Source organism: Vanellus vanellus, assembly GCF_965231255.1.
Source record: "Vanellus vanellus genome assembly, chromosome: 1".
In the NCBI taxonomy this organism is placed as follows: domain Eukaryota; kingdom Metazoa; phylum Chordata; class Aves; order Charadriiformes; family Charadriidae; genus Vanellus; species Vanellus vanellus.
The window spans coordinates 17,927,656-17,948,968 of NC_138905.1; the positions used below are offsets into that span (position 1 = coordinate 17,927,656).

The 21,313-nt window shown below is 41.0% G+C and overlaps 1 protein-coding gene across 1 annotated transcript in view; it reads right to left on the minus strand.

The window, feature by feature from the left end:
• Positions 1-9,444: 9,444 nt before the first annotated feature.
• Positions 9,445-21,313, minus strand: part of CERK (ceramide kinase) — a 43,291-nt gene continuing 31,422 nt past the window's right edge. Inside the window, exons 10-13 of the mRNA XM_082479456.1 lie at positions 19,781-19,851; positions 14,768-14,970; positions 13,096-13,304; positions 9,445-12,139 (exon numbers count right to left, since the gene is read on the minus strand). Coding sequence (XP_082335582.1) covers positions 12,040-12,139; positions 13,096-13,304; positions 14,768-14,970; positions 19,781-19,851 — 583 coding nt within the window. The 3' untranslated portion in view covers positions 9,445-12,039. The remainder of the gene's footprint in view (positions 12,140-13,095; positions 13,305-14,767; positions 14,971-19,780; positions 19,852-21,313) is intronic.

A 21,313-nucleotide genomic window follows, 5' to 3' on the forward strand; every position in this document is an offset into this window, starting at 1 on the left:
ACACCTTTGTCACAATTATTTCATCACGTCCCATTACTCTGAAATACTCACAGTCACAAATATGCTGTAACACTGGGGCAGCAGCAATAGAGCTGCTCTTCAGTCCCTCGTGATGGATGCTTCATGGCAGTGGGACTCTCCATGCCACACCTATGTCACTGGGCATGTGACACAAACTGAAAGGACAAGACTCTGCTCGTCTACCTTAACTCTTCTGCATCACATAGACCCCGCTGCCCTATATAGAAGGTGATAACCTCCTGATGTGATAAGCTCTCAGCATCTATATTCTTCCTGTTCCTCAGTAGGTTGCAACAGGCTGGTACTCATGGGAGAAGGGCAAAAGAGAAAAAAGGAGGTTGCAGACAGCTTTAGGTAGGACAGCCCCCCCACTAGATGCCCCAGTGCATCTCAGGAGTCATGCTACCTTAGAGATTTTTGAAACAAGGGAGGATGGCTAAGTTGCTGAAGGCTACCACTCAAGAGATCAGGCTTGCTATGTTTCAAAGATCTGGGATGTGCATCAGGACCTTTCAGCCCTCCTGGCTTAGCATAACTACCTACAAGTGGTTAATTTTTATACCTTTGGCCAATAGATACCACAAAATGTGGAGTGACAGTGCACTTGTTTCTAGGCCCTGCCCCTCAACTAAGTGAGTGGGCATTGCCTTCAGTGAGCTCATAGAATCATAGAATACCTCAGGTTGGAAAAGACCCGTGAGGATCATCAAGTCCAAATCCCTGCTTCTTGCAGGACTACCAAAAACTAAACTATATGACAAAGAGTGTCATCCAGACGCTCCTTGAACTCTGACAGGCTTGGTGCCGTGACCACTTCCCTGAGGAGCCTGTTCCAGTGACTGACCACCCTCTCAGTGAAGAACCTTTTCCTAATGTCTGACCTGAACTTCCCCTGATGTAGCTTCATACCACTTCCTCGTGTCCTATCCTTGGTCACCAGAGATCAGCACCCTCCCCACTGCCCCCCATGAGGAAGTTGTAGACTGGGAGGAGGTCACCCCTCAGCCTTCTCTTCTCCAGGCTCAACAAACCAAGTGACCTCAGCTGCCCCTCGTAAGTCTTGCCCTTGAGACCTTTCACCACTTTGATTGCCCTCCTCTGGACACACTCCAATAGTTTGATGTCCTTCTTACACTGAGGTGCCCAAACCTGCACACAGCACTGGAGTTGGGGCTGCACAAGGGCAGTGTAGAGTGGGACAGTCACATCCTCTATTTTGTATAACCTGTCTTGTCTGCTCCCTGTTGGTTGTTGCTCACAGAGTCACTTCTGCATTCTGGAGGCACAGCATGACTTGTGTCAGAGCCATCAATGAGATGCACAGCCTACCCTAAGGTCCTTTGCAAGGTGTACTCCACATCAGTGCTCCTGATGACTGCAGGCTGCTCCTGATCATCACTGTAGGCCATGCAGCTGTGGAGGATACCCACATCTTTCTCCTGGTACATACCAGGGTTTCCCAGCATATGTTTCAACATGTATGAGAGACAACAACTACATGATCATCAACATCTTTTCTGCTAAAATGTCTGTGGCCTTAGCTTAAAGATAATGGCAACCTCGTTTCCCGATGGATGTCTTCTGATTGCACTTTCACATGGCCCACAGCCAGCTGGTACTGCCTAAGACTTCAGTCAGTGTCAGTAGAAAGGGCACTGATCATCATGACCTGATGCATGTTTCCGAGTCTTTATGAAGACAGCAGAGATGCAATACCACCCAAGTGGCTTTAGGAGAAACATTAAAACCACAGTAACTGTAGTTCCTTTTGCCACTGCTGTCACCACTGGCAGATGTATGCTGTGTCCTGGGACTGAATGGAATTCAACTACAGCTACAGGTGCTTTTGAAAGGGTATGGCATTCATTTCCTTAGCCCCACCCACGCCAAGTGGAGGAAGGAGTTCTGGTATCTCAGTAGCCTTTGCTGGAAGATAGAAATCAGAAACCCTGGTAGAAATGAGCACAAGTCTCCCACTCCCCTTGCATGTGTAATGTAAGATGCATTGTGTCAGGTTCTTTCAGTAAGGGACAGGGTGAATCAACAACCTTTTCCTCACCTCCTTTTCCCTCTCTTTTAGCTCCAATGAAAAAGCTGAACACAGTCTACTTTGCTAATAAATTCCTGCTGTGCTTTTCCACAGCAGTGCTACAGGGCAGATCTATCCCACACTAGCGAAATTTCCTCCAACAGATGAAGGCAGGGCAGACAGCAATGGCCTTCAGTCCCCAAACTCACACAGGTGCAGTGCAACGTTTTGTTGGCTGAGAGGCTGAGTTTAGGCTACTGAGTGTGCACAGCCCCAGATCTTTTGATATTCCTGTTTTACCCCAAAGTAGGACATCACGTCGTCCCTCTTCTGCACTAGTCCATCCAGAGGAAGGGTTACTGCCTGCTGTTCCCACCGCAACAGCCTGAGGATGGACTCCTCTGAGCACGGCCGGCAGTAGGCCTCACCTTCCTCCTCGCCTCACCTTCCTCCATCGAGTCTGCAAACTCTTTTATGCAGGAAAGAATATAAATTATTTTGTTAGCTCAAAGCTTTGCTTACGCACAGAGGAGAGCAAACAGCACAATCTGCTGTTCTGGTGAGAGAATACGCCTATGTTTACTCTTTGCTGGTACCGCTACCAATGTGTTGAGTATTTTCTGAAAACCTTTGCTAGGAAATCGCCACTACAGCAACACCAGGGTGTTCAGGTTTTGCCTGTTTTCCCTAGAAAATTCCAGCATCACGAGAGAAGATGGAAGTAGGGGGCTCCAACCACCTGAGAGCTACTTACTGGATTGATTCCTCTTGGGCTCGGGACATGGCAGCACCTACCAGCAGTGTAACCCTCAGAGTAGTTATTTATCTGATAGGTATTGCCGAGGGGAGGTATCTCCAAATGCATTCATCAGAGCTTTAGACAGCATTCTGTGAAAACATTATACCTAGGAACTAACTGTTGGATTTGATTGAGGATTTTATGCAGATACACCTTTTTTGGAGCAACCCTGCCAATACCAGCTCTCTTGCTATCGTGTCCCTTCTTTGCTGGTAAGCAGAAATCAGCTCCAAGCAGTTTTTCTTGAGATCGATATGTGCTCAAATATTGTGTTTTTTTCCTTCTCTGCCTGAATATTAATACTGTTTAGGCAAAGCAAAGAAGAGTGAGAGGCCCCACAACAGCATCGGTAGGGAATTTCCCTGAAGGGAATGAGCAGTTCCCTGAGCCACCAAGGACAGACCAAGCGCACTTCAATGCCGCAAGGGAGATTCAGTTGAGTAACCAAAGTTTTCTAACTATAAAAATCTTGAAGCAGTCTGTTCTGATGGCTAAACTGCTTCGCAGAATATACATCACTGAAAGCTCAGAAGAACAGGTTACACAAACATCTACCAGGAATGGCTTAGGTATTTCTGTGTGCAACCACCCTCTGCGAGAAGATGTGAGGAGGTCTGTGGGGCAGACCCTTAGCTGGTGCAAGTTGCTATCCCAGCACCTTACCCACAGCAGTGTTGAAGTACTAACCAAGCATTTCTTCTTGCTGCCCTATCTCCCCTTTCCTAAAATACAGTTGCTAAATATTAACATGAAAAATAAATATTTGGCAGATTAAATTGAACAGTCATTTCAGAACGCTGCACATTGCTACAGGAAGCTGCTTTTACAATTCTCCTTTAACACCTCTTCCAGCCATGCTGTTATTTTGGTAAAGTTTGTGAGCGGACATACAGAGCACGGCCCCAAATTTTTTGAGAAATATGTCTTCACATGGGCTAGATGAGGTGACAGTGAGGTGGATTGAGAGTTGGCTGCGGGACAGGACTCAGAGGGTTGTGATCAGCGGCACAGAGTCTAGTTGGAGGCCTGTAACCAGTGGTGTCCCCCAGGGGTCAATACTTGGTCCTATTTTGTTTAATATATTCATTAATGACCTGGATGAGGGGACAGAGTGTATCCTCAGCAAGTTTGCTGATGATACCAAACTGGGTGGGGTGGCTGACACCCCAGAGGGCCGTGCTGCCATCCAGCGTGACCTGGACAGGCTGGAGAGCTGGGCAGAGAAGAACCTAATGAGGTTCAACAAAACCAAGTGCAAGGTCCTGCACCTGGGGAGGAAGAATGCTAGGCACCAGTACAGGTTAGGGGCTGACCTGCTGGGAGATAGCTTGGAGGAGAAGGATCTGGGGGTCGTGGTAGACAGTAAATTATCCATGGCCCAGCAATGTGCCCTTGTCGCCAAAAAGGCCAATGGAATCCTGGGCTGCATAGGGAAGAGTGTGGCCAGTAGGTCGAGGGAGGTCATTCTCCCCCTCTACTCGGCACTGGTGAGGCCACAACTGGAATACTGTGTCCAGTTTTGGGCTCCCCAGTTCAAGAGGGACAGGGAACTGCTGGAGCGAGTCCAGCGAAGGGCAACTAAGATGATTAAGGGCTTGGAGCACCTCCCTTATGAGGAAAGGCTGAGAGAGCTGGGACTCTTTAGCCTGGAGAAGAGAAGGCTGAGGGGAGACCTTATTATGGCATACAAGTATCTAAAGGGTGGGTTGAAGAAGGATGGAGCCAGGCTCTTTTCATTGGTTCCAAGTGACAGGACGAGGGGCAATGGGCACAAGTTAGAACACAGGAAGTTCCGTTCAAATACACGGAAACAGTTCTTTACGGTGAGGGTGACAGAGCACTGGAACAGGCTGCCCAGGGAGGTTGTGGAGTCCCCTTCCCTGGAGATTTTCAAGACCCGCCTGGATGCAGTCCTGAGTAATGTGCTCTAGGCAATCCTGCTCTAGCAGGAGAGTTGGACTAGATGATCTCTAGAGGTCCCTTCCAACTCTGATAATTCTGTGATTCTGTGATTCTGTGATAACAGTGATAAAGCTTTTATTCTGTCTACCAGTTGTAAATAGTCAAACTCTAACAAACTACTCAAACAGGTACTGGGACCTGTACTGTTCAACATCCTTGTTGGTGACATGGACAGTGGGGTCGAGTGCACCCTCAGTGAGTTTGCCAATGATACCAAGCTCTTTGGCGAGGTAGAAATGCTGGAGGGGAGGGATGCCATCCAGAGGGACCTGGACAGGCTGGAGAGGTGGGCCCAAGCCAACCTCATGCAGTTCAACAAGGCCAAGTGCAAGGTCCTACATCTGGGTCGGGGCAATCCCAAGCACAAATACAGGCTTGGCGGGGAATGGCTGGAGAGCAGCCCTGAGGAGGAAGACCTGAGGGTGTTAATTGACGAGAAGCTCAACATGAGCCAGCAATGTGCGATGGCAGCCCAGAAGGCCAACCATATCCTGGGCTGCATCAGAAGAAGCGTGGCCAGCAGGTCAGAGGAGGTGATTCTGCCCCTCTACTCCACTCTCATGAGTCCCCACCATAAGAAGGACATCGACCTGCTGAAGGGTGTCCAGAGGAGAGCCACGAGGATGATCCGAGGGCTGGAGCACCTCTCCTATGAGGAGAGGCTGAAAGAGTTGGGGCTGTTCAGGCTGGAGAAGAAAAGGCTCCGGGGAGATCTTATTGCGGCCTTCCAGTACCTAAAGGGGGCCTACAGGAGAGCTGGGGAAGGTCTTTTTACTAGGGCGTGTAGCAATAGGACAAGGGGGAATGGCTTTAAACTGGAAGAGGGCAGGTTCAGATTGAACATTAGGAAGAAATTTTTCACTTTGAGGTTGGTAAGGCACTGGCACAGGTTGCCCAGAGAGGTTGTTGAGACCCCATCCCTGGAGGTGTTCAAGGCCAGGCTGGACGTGGCCTTGGGCAACCTGATCTAGTGGGAGGTGTCCCTGTCTATGGCAGGGGGGTTGGAACTCGATGATCTTCATGGTCCTTTCCAACCTAAACCATTCTATGATTCTATGAAACCTTTAGTGCTAGCTTTACTGTGCAGTTAAAATACACATACCTGAGAAATGCTTTCCAGCAAAATAAAAAAAAATAAATATCTGTGTTTTGTTTTCCTATTCCTTTTTTTATTTTTCTTCTTTTTAAAATTTGTTTTACACTTGTTCTCTTCCATGCTTTTCAGAATTTGGTCTCCATGGATTTTTTAATTTGCATCACTTCTGTTATTCAGTATTTTTCCTTTATGAATAATTATTTTTTTCCTCTTTTATATTTGTCCTGTTCTATACTATTGAAGTTTTCTCTACATGCAATAAAAGAGATAAAACCCTATTAGTTTTATTTATTGCTGGAGGATTCCCGTGAAAGAAGGCACAAAACTGCACTGTAGGTGAAATAGCTAACCACCACGAGCAAGTCCCCCTTTTGAACATGTGAGAGTCTCAAAGGAGCAAACACCTTTTGAAGACAACCTCCTGTTGGCAGTTTTGGTAAGTACATGTTCAGAATTATTTCTAAACAGTAGGAATGGAATAAAAAAAAAATTGTTAAACCTCTCATTGCAGAGGATTTGAAAGGCATGACTGATTGCAGAACAAATGCCCCACCCCCTTCTAATTACTGGGACTAGTTACACATTAATTAAGAACATGCATAAGCCTTTACAAGATGTATGTCGTGTGCATGTCGGTGGGTAGGACAGAAGTCTGGGGAGACTGCTGCTTCGTTATGGACAGAATTCATTTACTGCAATTTAAACACCAGTTAGAATCTATTAAACGTACTTAACAATCCTGTTGAAATTTTGAAATAATAGCAATGTGACTAATGAGAATAAAAATGATGAATCCCCATTACTCATTTACTTCATAGGGATTAAGGCAGGAGTTCTGGGGAAATAATACGTGAATTGCAAGACAGAGGTGTTCAGAGAAATTTCTGATTCTACGTACTGACCGTCTTCCCATTCTTGAATAACCACCAATTCCCTATGAGAAGCCGCCAGGTGCCCACCCAGCCACTCTGGCCCTCTTCCTCCACAGCTGGACAGGGGGAGAAAACGTGATGAAAACCTCATGGGTCAAGATAAGGACAGGGAGATCACCCAGCAACTGCAGTCAGGGGCAAAACAGGCTCAACTTGGGGAAGTTTAATTTATTGCCAATTAACAGAGTAGGACAGACAGAAACAAAACTAAACAACTAAACCCACCTCCTCCTCCCCCCCCCCCCCCCCCCCCCCCCCTTCTTCCCAGGTCCAGCTTCACTCTTGACTCCTTTACCTCCTCCCTCCACTTTGAGCAGCACAGGGCCATGGGAAATGGAGGTTGTGGATAGTTCATAACACTTTGTCTCTCCTACTCCCTCCGCCTTCATGAACTTTTCTCACTTGGGTCTGCCATGGGCCACAGTTCCTGCCTGAAAACCTGCACCTCCATGCTCTCCTCTCCACATCTGCAGCTCCTGCCAGGAAACCTGCTCCATCATGGGCTCTCCAGGGGCCACAGCTTCCTTTAGGGATTGTCCACCTGCTCTGACATGTGGTCCTCTATGGGCTGCAGGGTGGATATCTGCTCTACTGTGGACCTCCATGGGCTGCAGAGGAACAACCCGCCTCACCACAGTCTTCTCCATAGGCTTCTCTGCTCAGGTGTTTGGAGCACTGCCTCCACCTCCTTCTTCACCAACCTAGGCATTTGCCGGGCCGTTTCTCTATTCCCTCCCTCCCACTGCTCTCTCACAGCTGCTGGTGCAGCATTTTTAAAATTTTCTTAAATATGTTATCACAGAAGTGCTACCAACATCACTGATGGGCTCACTGCACCGTAGGTGAAATAGCTAACCACCACGAGCAAGTCCCCTTTTCGGACACATGACAGTCTCAGAGGAGCAAACGCCTTTTGAAGACAGGCTCTTGTTGGCAGTTTTGGTAAGTACATGTTCAGAATTATTTCTAAACAGTAGGAAATGGAATACAAAAAAAAAATTTTTAATCCTCTCATTGCAGAGGATTTGAAAGGCATGACTGATTGCAAAACGAATGCCTCGCCGCCTCCTAATTACTGGGACAAGTCACACATTAATTAAGAACATGCATAAGCCTTTGCAAGATGTATGTTGTGTGCACATCAGTGGGTAGGACAGAGTCTGGGGAAACTGTAACTTAAGATTAAATTGCTCCAAGATATATTTTAATGATTACAATGCTTTTAAAAAAATTACACAATGCAGTAAGACGTCTAAAATTCAAGTGAAGCCATCAAAAAAAATCTAAAAGTTTAAAATACTTGTCAATTTGACTAAAATGCATATTTACTCAATTCCCCTGAGCTTTTGTTTTTTCTTCTCCCTATTGGAGGAACGATGTCTATAGTAATTGTTCAATGCTACTATGGATGTTGGCAGTTTCGTCTTCACGGTTTTCCTCAATTCTGCTTGCAAATATGGCTCTGTCCAACATGGGCACAGCTTCTGGTGTCTTCTCACAGATGCCACCCCTGTAGCCCCCACAGCTACCAAAGCCTTGCCACGCAAACCCAATACACTTCATCAGCAGAAGTCTCCACAGTGCCCGAAAAGCCTCTTCTTTACTATGCCCACTGTCCATCTACAGCAAACATGTTTAATTTCTTATTAAGAGTATGTACTGCATCCATAGTAATTATTGCAATGAAATTCTAAAACCCCATCTAGTTACTGTATACTCTTTAGAGCCCCCAACATAGGAAAGACATGGACCTGTTGGAGCATATCCAGAGGAGGGCCACAAAGATGATCAGAGGGCTGCAACACCTCTCCCGTGAGGACAGGCTGAGAGAGTTGGGGTTGTCCAGCCTGGAGAAGAGAAGGCTCTGGGGAGACCTTATGCAGCCTTCCAGTACCTAAAGGGGGCCTACAGGACCGCTGGGGAGGGACTCTTTATCAGGGATTGTCATGATAGGGCAAGGGGTAATGGTTTTAAACTGGAAGAGGGTAGATTTAGATTAGCTATTAGGAAGAAATTATTACTGTGAGGGTGGTGAAGCACTGGCACAGGTTGCCCAGATAATTTGTGGATACCCCATCCCTGGAGGTGTTCAAGGCCAGGCTGGATGGGGCCTTGAGCAACCTGGTCTAGTGGGAGGCATCCCTGCCCATGGCAGCGGGGTTGGAACGAGATGATCTTGAAAGGTCCCTTCAACCTAAACCATTCTATGATTTTATGGTTCTACATTTCATACTCCTTAGAACACCAGTTTTCTTTGACTTTTTGTAGTTTAGATTTTTCCATAATCAATAACTCTAAATACTTACATTATAACTAAGTTTCTTCTCCCCCTTCAATCTTTAGCTTACCTCGATAGAGTTACTTAGTTTTAGTCAAAGTCCAGCTTCACTAGTTGCTTTTCTTCACTCTGTTATTTGTCCACATTCCCACTTGCTACAAAGCTGTGGGAAACCCAAATGGAAGCTTATGAATTACTTCACCTGATTTAATTTGCCCACATTGGTTACACTGAGTGCATAACCTTTGTTTGGTAGAAATCTGGCAATAGATCTTTTTTCAAATCAAGTTGTGAAAAGAAGAAAACCACTGTATTGCTGTACGACATGATTTTATTTTTTCAATGAAGTGCCCTAGCATCATAAAACAGAACACATTTTCTAATCTTGAAGCCAGCAAGATTGGGAAAAAAAAAAAAGAAAAATCAAACTTGGTTTTCCTATAAATAATTTCCATACTGAGACTACATTCGGAGAAAAAAAAACCCTAGAATTAAAATGTAAGCAGACATTACTTACGCAGCTCTCTCAAATAAACTGGACATGTCATACAACTCACATATGGTGCTTTGTTAGTACAATATGCTACAGATAGAATTATTCAAATGCAACTATGCAGCTTTTCTATTACCTAAAACCTTTCCATTTTATTATGTTGAAACACCTTTGTTATTTACTTCACACTTCATTACCATACTACAGAACAATCTTTTCCCCTTTTCTGGTGGCTTGTTTCTCAGAAGGGGAGCCGTCACTGTGGCTTTCTGTGGAAACACCAAGTGTTCGGTTTCAGATATTGAAAATATTCCAAGCATTTGAATATACATTCACAACCAGATTAAGCCTCCAAAGCCTCCATTTTTCAAGTAAGGGTCTCATGACTTGCTAGTAAACTGATGTATTTACTTCTGTTCTCATTTATGAGAATGTGATCTGGATAGCTGTAATTCCTTGGAAGTGCCCTCAGTTGGTGAGCTGAGCGTGCACCATCATATCCTGCACCAGAATTACAGTAACTCAAAGTCTGAGTTCTCTCACAATATTCGTGGACAGACCAAAATAACTGTAGAGCTTTTTAAACAAATGACACTTTCAAAAAATATTTGCATATCATTTTCAATGAGGTTCTTAGGTCAAAAGTACCATTTCCCTCATTAAACATGGCTTTAAAAATACAGTATACATAATACTTACGTTACGGATGTCTGAAAAACATTGGATCAATCAACATTTCAACTCATTGCATTAATAATGAAAGTAAACAGCACTACTTTTGGAAAAGTATTCAAGTATTTCCCTGAAATACTATATAATGAAAAACAGATCCTGAACTTTGTATAACTGTACTTTAAAGCAAATATCATTTGCAAGTGATTTTTTGTCATATAGAGCAGTATGAATAATACTTTGTAGCAAAGATATAGCACACCATTTTGATATTACACAAACTGGAATGTAAATAACGTCAACAGAAAAAAAAAAAATCAGCCGTTTATAACGATTTTCAAGTGCTTCAGTAATAAACTGACCAATCACCATGGCTTACACAGAGCAAATACATGATAGACATGAAACTAATGCAAGCTGAATGACAGATGTGACAATACACACACATGAACAGAGAATCATTAGCTGTCAGACACAAAAAAACCCTCAGATGAAATGAGTTTTACACTTAAGAAAAGACAGAAGAGAACAGGGGCTAACTTCTGATTCTCAAACAGGAATAAATCTGTATGAAAAAAGCAAAATTTAGCCCCAAATCTACACACAGAACATGTGTGTGTCACAATACACAAATCTGAACACAACGTAAGTAATCACTTCATAGCCATACATGAGTCTAATGGTTTTTGCTACAAAAAACAAATCAGCACAGTCAATTCATGATTTATCAGATGCCAGTTTCTTCCCTTGACTTCACAAAACAAATTTTGTTTCATATTTAAATAATTATTTAAAAAACTTTCAACCATCAAATCTTATTTTTAAACATAACATTCCAACATCTTATTTTGTACAGACATTTTAACGTATGTAATAGAATTTCCAAAGAATTGTGTACTGAAGAAGAAAGCTTTTCAGATATTAATTTTAGATATTTAAAAAAAAATTAAAACTTGCTGGTGTTTCAGAAGATATTTATATTTTCCTTTGCCTGTGCCTTCCTGGTATTATAAGTATTCCTGCCAGTTGCTTGCAAGACATTTCAGTTGCAGTGCGTATCATCCAAACGGTCATACAACCCTTTATAATCCCAAAAAGCATCATGCAAGGAAGCCTTTACAAATAGAATATATAGGATAAGGTATGATCTGTATACAGATGTGCTTTTATTTTTCGAAGTATTTCTAAACTCTTATTGTTATTACTTAAAGCCAGGAATGTGTGTTCAAATTGCATTGATAAGTTGCAAGGTATAGTCAGAATTACAAAATGAAAGATTTGACTCAAAAAAAAAAAAAAAAGATGTGAATGACAACACTTTTGTCCAGCATTTAAGCCACATGCAACTAGATAGTGCTCCCAGCAGAAAATGTCTTCTCAGACATTGAAAATATCTTGTCTTGATATCTTAGTTTGATGACAATGGAAAGTCCAATGTTTTATAACATTAAGATATTATTGCAACACAACTGCTAAATTAGCTCTCTAGAGAAGCACAGAGAATTTATCAGTCATTGTGAATACATATATATACACGACAGTCCTCTTTTCTAACATAACTTAGATTACATTGTTCCAAGATATATTTTAATGATTACATTTTAAAAAAAATTACACAATGCAATGTCTAAAATTAAACCAAAGCCATAAAAAAAAAAATCTAAAATTTTAAAATACTTGTCAATTTGACTAAAATGCATATTTACTCAATTTCCTTGAGCTTTTATTTTTTCTTCTCCGCATTGGAGGAACAATGTCTATAGTAATTGTTCAGTGCTACTCTGGCTGTAGGCAGCTTCATCTTTATGGTTTTCCTCGATTCCCCTTGCAAATAGTTTCATTAACTGGCAGTGAACCCTGAAAAATATGGAAATCAATTCATAAGAAATAAATGGGTAGTACATATTTAATTTTAATAAGCCATGAATTTCAAGCAGTTGGACAAATTTCCTTGCTCCAGATTATAGAAACCACGCTCTCATTCTTGATACAATCCTGCCCTGCAAAGAAGGCTGGATGCTTTCATGTATCCAACACTCCAGTTAATCCTCTTTCCCCTACACAAAGTTCTACAGGGCACTTAGATGAGCTGGTCATATACAATATACAATATTTATAAAAATCACTTTGTACTGCTAAGTGGTTATGTTTTAATGGAACACACTTGCACGTAAATATTTTGTATTGGTTTTGGTTCCCTTTGTTCTAGACACACCAAACAAAAACAATCAACCAAAAAAACCCCTCAAACAAAAAAGAAAAAAGCCCTTCAAATTTCACAAACCTCTATTCCCTTCTAATTTGATTATGTGCACAACTGAAAACCTCTTTCTCCATATGCCAAGGCTGGAGACAAGACTGTGCTGTGTGTCACAAAACACAAAGCATGGGACATACACAGTATTTCCATAAGACAAAGATGCTTACTTAAGTTCAAGTTCAATAGGAAAAGCTAGTGCTCAGAGTAATGAGGTTCTCCACTCATTTCAAAAGAATCCTCCCAACACCACCTTCACCTTCAGCACTTCAAGCACATAATATCAGTCCTTAAGAAGCAAGTAGGACTTCAAAGGTAGGGCTATCCATCTATCCCAGTCAGAGTGATCATTTACAGTATACATGGTTGGAATATTCTCTGGAAAGGACTCAAAAAAGTAATAAAAAAAATAAAGTTTATTGTCAGAAGACTCAAATTTGCTATGTGGAAGCACCTTCTTGGGATGTCCTTATGAGCATCTTTAAAGTCATGAAAAGCTTTAATGCTTTCTGGTATATGGAGAGAAAAAAAAAAAAAAAAAAAAAAGGATGCTCACCTCACTTCAATTGCTGAACTGTCCAGAGTTTCTCCATCACAATTCCAGGTACTACTAGTGATATTACAGCAACAGGCTGGATGATCTCTGCAGAACTGGCCAAAACGTTTCTTTCCTATGTCTGTGACATTGCTTTCGTTGTCTTCCGAAAGCTTTGATGTAAATTGAAAACTCTTCACCCGATAAACATCTACAAATGAGAAGTCAAACTACAAAGAAAAAAAAAATCAAAACAAGCAATTACAATTAGTTAAATACATTTGATGTGTAAAGCAACTCAGCATGCAACATTTGGTATTCAAGAAAGTTTGTCCACTCCAATTTTCTAGAGAAGCTTACCCGAGGCATAGAGTGATTGTTTTTAAAAAACTGCCCAAGCCAGAAACAATAAAGCAAAAATGGAACCTTACTTTTCAACACATCTCACATAGAAACAGCGGGGAAGCACTGGGAGGGGAATGGCCACAGTGGCAATCACAAAAAGCATCAGAGTTGAGGGGACCTCCTAGGTGTTAAGTTCCCTTGGCTTTTAATCATAAACCGACTGTGAAGCTGTCAGAGTACGCACTTGGAAGCGGCAGCTCATGGATACGAGGAGGCTCACTAAGCAGCGTGCTAGCCCAAACAGCTTAGCTGCAAAAACTGGCGTCCACGGCTGCACAGAGCCACCCATGAATGCTCTCACGTCTCTAGCCTAAGCAGAACGTAGTCTCTTGATACATGTTGAAGCCAATTTGAAAGGCAGCCAGGGAAGGCTTCAAATAGTCAAAAATATCAAGGGAACAGTGAGAGCGAGTGGGAACGAGTGAAGGGAAGGAGACTGAGAATTGCAGGAAGGAAGAATATAGACACAAACATGATGTCCCAGGGAATGGTAGTGAGGAAATACTGGGAAGAGAATCTATACTAGTTCTTCTACAGAGGAGGAACAGCATCATAAAAAAGTGAGTTTTATTATTGCTTTTATAACTAGATATGACAGCAGTCCATTGTTCAGATAATTTCCAGACCATGTTAATAATATCAAGTTGTGACAAATATTAAATGCGTGTATTCACAGCCATAACTCTGGTTTCAACAGATACTACAATCCAAAGCGGTGATGCATCTTCCCTTGTAGTTTATCCTGACAGCTACAACATATGCAAGGAATAATTTTGAAGCTGAATGCATAAAGCTCACATCCTGGTCAGATATACATATTAAAATTGTGCTAAAAGCCTGCAGTTTACAATCGAACTGCAGTTCTGGTAACTTTCTTCTAAACCACATTTTTATACAGTTTACAAAAAGTGATTTATTATTCTTCACTACATATTCTACCTTAGCTACATTATACTGCTGTGAACAGTTTTTCATGATGAATGCATGGGGGCTCAGTTGTGATAAAATCACTTTAAGTATTGTGCAAACAGCAAATATATGGAAAAAGTTATGAAACAATTCAATTAGCAGAAATGGAATTATGTTAGAATGTTATGGACAAAGAGTTGACTTAGCTAAGATGGTTTATTTTTTTTAATGGTACACATGCCGAGACTATGTCACCCAAAATGCATAAACTTTTTTTTTTTTTAAACTTGCTTTCTAGATGTTTTTTGTCACATAAGAACATTGATATTTACAACTCCAGACTGACTCTGGAGAATACACTGTCAAAGGGAATACACACCTGATCATCTTGGTTCGTATGTCTGACAAGATACCGTAGAAAATCAAATCTGGAGCATTTACGAACTAGAATGAGGTCAGCTGAGCCATCTGCCAAATGAGCTGCTGGTGAAAGACCTTTTGGACTTCGTGTACAGGCACAGCTCATATTTACTGCATTGATGGCTAGAAATTTCCCTTTAATAACCTTCCATTCTTCATCTTCTGAAACACATCAATAAAGGCATGGAGATAGGTTATTATTTGATCTACTCACAGAGCACTAAAAAGCAATCTTTCTTGGCAACTTAAAAGATTTTACTGGGCATATTCATGCACTGTCAATACATATCTAAAAGAAACTGCATTTAAAAAAAAACTGGTTTTCATATACTAACAGAGAAAGTTGCTTTCTCCCTTCACAGACTGATTATCTACTAAAACTGCTCACCATTTCTGACATACGCATGTCAAATTTTGGATCAATGCTATTTGGGTAAACCCACAAAGCCTCAGGCAGTGAAAAGACAGAGAGGCAAGTTACAACTCTTGTAGTGTTAAAATTAAGGAGGACTTTTTTGCTTTTCAGTGTGTTAATCTTAAATAAAATTAATGCAAAGACAGTGATTTAAAATTTGGTTTCTAAATAAATATTCCTCTTCTGCCTCAATGACAAAAATTGTATTTAAAAAAAAAAAAGACAAGAAGGGAAGTGATAACTCAGGGTTCAGCAAGGACCAGCAGGCAGCAGATCAGGAGTCTGTTTCCAACACCCCCCCCACCTCCAAAATGTCTGAAGATTAATACTATTAACAGAATTGAACTTTCCTATGCGTAAAACTTCAGAGATCTCTGGAAAACAATACAAAAGTCCGTTTTCAACAACCTGAAACTGTTCTCTTAGAGATTACACCTAGACTGAGCTTGAATGTGTGATGGCATCAATACTACCAAGAGCAGAGGAATTTTCTGGAACAAAGAAACACTGGCAGGCACTGCACAGAGTTGTCATCTAAACTGTATTTTCTTGAATATGGATAAAAATAGATTAAAAAATACCTTTGCAGTTTTAGATTACACATAATTGCCTTCCTCGCTACAATAAGAGCAAGCCATAAAGCAGCCATAATACTCCTTTTCTCCTCCCAATATAAGCGGACTCAGATACTTCAAATGAACAACTCCACAGGAGTAAAGAATGCGGAATAATCTATGGAGACACATGTGGTTCTAAGACTGGAGTTCAGGAGTGAAGTGCCATTGTTGATGAGGGGGCTAAAATTAAGGAATGAACAAATGATCATGTTTGTTTATATAAGCTTGTTAAAGTTTGATCATAAACCACAGCAAGGTAGAGGTTTTAAGGCACATTAACTTAGAAATCTAACATCATACAATTCCCTGCATTTGGGTTAACTTATAGTTATTTTCAAGATGCTTCTTTGATGACAATTACACTATATATTTAATGTCTTGAAATTCTGATATTCTTTCCTGTCTTAGTTTTAGAAACTTCACATTTACTTTAGAGAATCATTATTACAATTGTCTGGACAATTTTGAACCTAAAGTCTATGATGCATTCATTTTGAATTGACCTCTTCCAAGCTTTATACATCAGAAAAAGAAGAAAAAAAATGAAAAAAAATAAATGCTTGGAAAGTGTTCTGTTTTGTTCTTTGAACTTTTCTCGCTTCCTTGAATTTTTATTCACTGGAACTTCTTACTGATCGCTCTTTAGTAACAGAACCAAAAAAACCCCCAGAATTCCAGGAAAAATAGAGTGGGATTATAATGTGACAAAAGACTCAAAGGACACTAAAAACTTTATTTTTTTCCGCCTAAACTATCCTCTCTGTCTCCTGATAAATAAATCAGTAATAACAAGAAAAAAATGCAGCTCTTAAATTCGACATTTTTGAATCATTTGCCAGAATGGTTTTAGTATTGCTTGCTTTACTGCTGTTCTTTTAATGTTGCTTTCAAACAGGACATTACAGAAAGAAATAATGTAAATCAGATTCAAAATGTGTATCCTAAGAGAGATGAGAAAGACTTCAATGTCAAACTACAGAATGAATGTGTTCAGGCTGCAGGCAAACGATGGGGTCCGACTCTGAGGTTAAAGTAACTGAACAGAACATAAAATCCTACTGAAACTGGAAAACTCCGTGTCCAGAACTATACAAGTGCTTATTTACAAGAAAAACAGGCTGAAACACAAACAACAAAATGAAAACACAATTTACTGATAAATGCTTTTGTGGTTTATCTGAGAAGCATTAATAATTACATCTATAGTACGTCCAGATACGTGTTAACTTTAGAAGTATGCACACTGTAATAAATCTCACATTACTTAAGGCAGAATGCATATATACATTACTGTAACAGATTGTTTTCACCTGGTTGAAACGTACCCTTCAGTATACATTTCAGCATGTTACTCAAAAAAAGCTTCACTGTTCAAGGAAGAACAAAGTCAGGGTATTTATCACATTTTAAATGACCAACTGTTTTCATAACCATTCTGCAGGGTGCATCACTGTAATAGCACAAATTATTTGCCCAGAATATCTTTCATACAAGAGAGGAAATTTAAGCAGGGAGAGCATAAACCACACTCATTTCAACTGTCTATTGTGTACATATACTGCAAGTTGCTGAAATCAGCATAAAGTACCAACATTCAAAGTTCAGTCAGCACACGCGCATAGAATTCTGCACACAATATAGAGAAATATGTTCAGTGACAGTCAATGCAAACATCCTTCTAAACTTATCTGAACTGTACGCAACCCAAGCGGGCACAATGAAGGGGTCAGCCAATACACTCTGCTGAGTAAAAACCTTATCTGCGGTGGCGATTTAAAGTAGTCCTTTTTATTGCACATCAAGAGTAGCTGATTGTTATTCTTTGCTTACCAGTGCTGCATGGAGAAGAGATTGGACTGCAAAGAAAACCAGCAACTAGAAGTAAAATGGATTTAAGTAAACAATATCCTACATAATCAGTTGCTTAATGTTTTGTGCAATGGTGGCTAAAGCAGTCTTGATTGCTCACTAACCTGTAACTTTCTTCTGCCTTTGCTCCTTTGCTGGATGAAAGCTAACAAAATGGCAAATTTAAAAAGCAACACCACCAAAAAAATCCAAACCCACCAAAACACAAAAAAAAACCCAAACAAAAAACCCCCACAAACAAAAGAAAAAAGGTTGGCAATTTCTAACCAGTTATTTCTCAAAGAGACAGATTTAGCTATCAGATTTAGCTCCAAAGAAAATATTATGTAAAGCAATTTCTTTAGCTGAATCTGGGCATAAATTAAAACAACTCAAGAAATACTCCAATCTGGCCATCTGTTGACTATATCACAGATCTGAAAACAGTAGCTGGGATGAAAGCACTACAAAGATGCATGTGTAACAGGAATTCAAGTTGGCATAGAAGTATATACGGTCTTTATGCTACCAATGAATTTCTATAGTATGATGATACTCTTTTTGCTGTCCCAGGCTAGAACCTGGGACAGATACTGTACCAAATAACTGTAATTATAAAATAATCTAGGTCATAAGGATCAATGTTTATATCAAAAAAATTAGTTTTTTGCACTGGGCTTTACAAGGAAAAAAAGAAAAACAAAGTAAAAGCAGAAGCAAGCACCAGTGGGAAGGCTGCTTGCCGTTTAAGAGGGGTTTATCTGAGATGATGAACTGAGACCAGTGGCAAAACTCAGTCAACTGAATCGGCATATTCTACTCCAGCAAGGCCACAAATCTATCAATAACAGTGCCTCCCATTAGGACATAGTAGTCAGACATAAAGAGATACAGCTAGGAGGATGACTGCACAGAATCCAATATATAAACAGTTGTTTTAACAAAAGGAAGACAAAATTATACCCATAGAAAAATCCATGGAAGTGTGCACCCGAGTTGGAATGGGGGGAAAACAGAGTAAGGATAGCATAACTAGAGAAATCTTATTTATCATTTTTACTGAGTACTGGTGGAGTGCTGTACAGAAATACTTAAGTCCATGGTTTAACCCCAGTCGGCAAGTAGGACCACGCAGCCGTTCACTCACTTCCTTCCCCCCAACCCACCCGCAACAGGCTAGGGAGAAGAGAGGGGGAAAAAGAAAAATAAACTCGTGGGCTGAGATAAAGACAGTTTAATACAACAGTAACGGAAGAGAGAAGAATAATAATAACAGTAAAAGAATATACAAAATCAGTGATGTAATATAATTAGTCTCAGCATGCGAAGATCAATTGCCCGGCCCGTCCTGAGCAGCGATTGTGGATTCCTGCCCCCCCCGCCCCATTTATATACCAAGCATGACGTCTACAGCATGGAATATTGTTTTGGCCAGCTTGTCCAGTCTATGTTCTCTCTCAGCTTCTATGGGAAGGTGAAAAAGCCCTTGACTTAATATAAACATTACTTAGCAACAACTAAAAAAATATGTATTATCAACATTATTCTCATACTAAATCCAAAACACAGCAGCTACTAGAAAGAAAATTAACTGCTGAAACCAGGACACTCCACTAGACTGGTTAGTAGTTGTCCAAGTTCACTGCCTCACATTTATTTAACAAACAGCTTTACATTGGGTGACTTTTGTGCTAACAAACACAAATTTTTAATCCAGATCTATTCTAAAAGTTACCTTAGTGAACTGCTTCCTTCTATACTACCTCACAGTTTATCAGTTAAGTCCTTCTCAGAAAAATAACAGAGTCCTAGATCATAAAATGTATCTTTTTTAAAGGAAAGAAACGCAACACATTGAAATACACAAGTAATTAGTATAATTTTATCAGAATTTTCTGAGGTTTGGGTGGAGGACACACCTTATATATTTTTCACATATTTACATGTATTTTCCTTAAAATTAAAGAAATTATGGATTACCTAGTATCTCACATGTTTTAAAAAAAACAAAACACAAAGACTTGATCTGGTATATTCTGAAAAATAGTATTTTGTATAATACTACACCATCTTACTTTTTATAACAAATTACCTTCATGTTTTAATCCACGTTCCTTGTGTTGTTCTGCTAACTGTTGCTCAGTTTTCTTGCAAATGTAACATCTGCAAACAGAAATACCATTCAGTTCCTGAAAACAAAACTATTATTCAGTTTAACTTTTTTGGTTTACCCAATCATTATAGGAACTTCCTTCACCACAAGATGCAGCATGGCACTGGCAACCCTGACGTGGCACGAATCATGATAGCCCTGCAGGCAGTACAGCTACTTAAGTACAGTGCTTAAGATTACTGGATGTCAAAAATAACAGCATTACAGAGCCATAAGATCATACAGGTTGGAAGGGACCTCTGATGTGGTCCAAACCTCTGCTCAAAGCAGGTCTTAGAGGATCAGTGTCTTCAATCAAGTTTTGAATATCTGCAAGGGTAGAGTCCACAAGACCTCTGGGCAACCTGTTCCAGTATTTGACTGCAGTAATGGTGAAAGACATTGACATATCAGAACCAGTCCTTCATCTCTCAAGTGACGAGTACAAGGGAAGAATCACTTCTGACCTGTTGGCTTCTCTTTTGCTTAGAAAGCCCAATATATGGTTGGCCTTCCTTGCTGCAAGGACACACTACTGACTCGGGTACATCTGTTGTCCCCCCAGGATCCCAAAGTTCCCTTCGGCAGAGCTGCCTTCCAGTCAGTGCCCAGTCAGTACTGTTGCACAGGACTATTCCACCCTAGGTACACAACGTTGGCCTCTCCTGAACTTCAGGAGGTTCCTATCAGCCATTTCTTCAGCTCACCAAGGTCCCTCTGAATAGCAGCCTCGACTTTCAACATGTAAACCACACCTCCCAATCTGGTATCATCCATAAAACTGCCGAGAGTGCACTCTCTGCCACTGTCCCAGTCATTAATAAAGACGTATTAACCCCGCTATTGATCCCTGAGGGATACCATTAGTAACTGTCTGCCAGATGGATTTCGTACTCACAACTTTTCCAAGTAGTCTGGCCAGTTTTCCACCCATCCACTTACCTAGTCCACACCTCATCAATTTGGTTTTAAGAATACTACAGGAAACAATACCAAAGACCTTGCTAAAGTCAAGGTACATAACACGCACTGTTTCCCCCTCATCCGCAGACTTGGGGACCTGTAAGGCCTGGGGGAACACTACATCAGTGAAAACTGGGGCAAAGGAGTCATTTTCCAGCCTTTTCCATATCTTTTGTTACTAGGTTCCCCACACCACTAAGCAGCAGACCTACAGCTTTAGCCTTTTGTTATAATTGATATACTTAAATAATCCCTTTGTAAGAATGAACACCCTTCAAATCCCTCACTGACTTCAACTCCACTTGAGCTTTGGCTTTCTCAGTTCCATCCCTGCACGTCTAGGCAATGTCTCTGTGTTCTTCCAAAGTAACCCATTCCACTGCCACCTTCTCTTCTCAGATTCTTGCTCATCCACTTGGGTATTCTATCAGGCTTACTCAAGTTTCTGGATATCAGAATGCACTGTTATTGTGCTTTCGGGAGGTACCAACCAACTCTCCTGGGCCACTT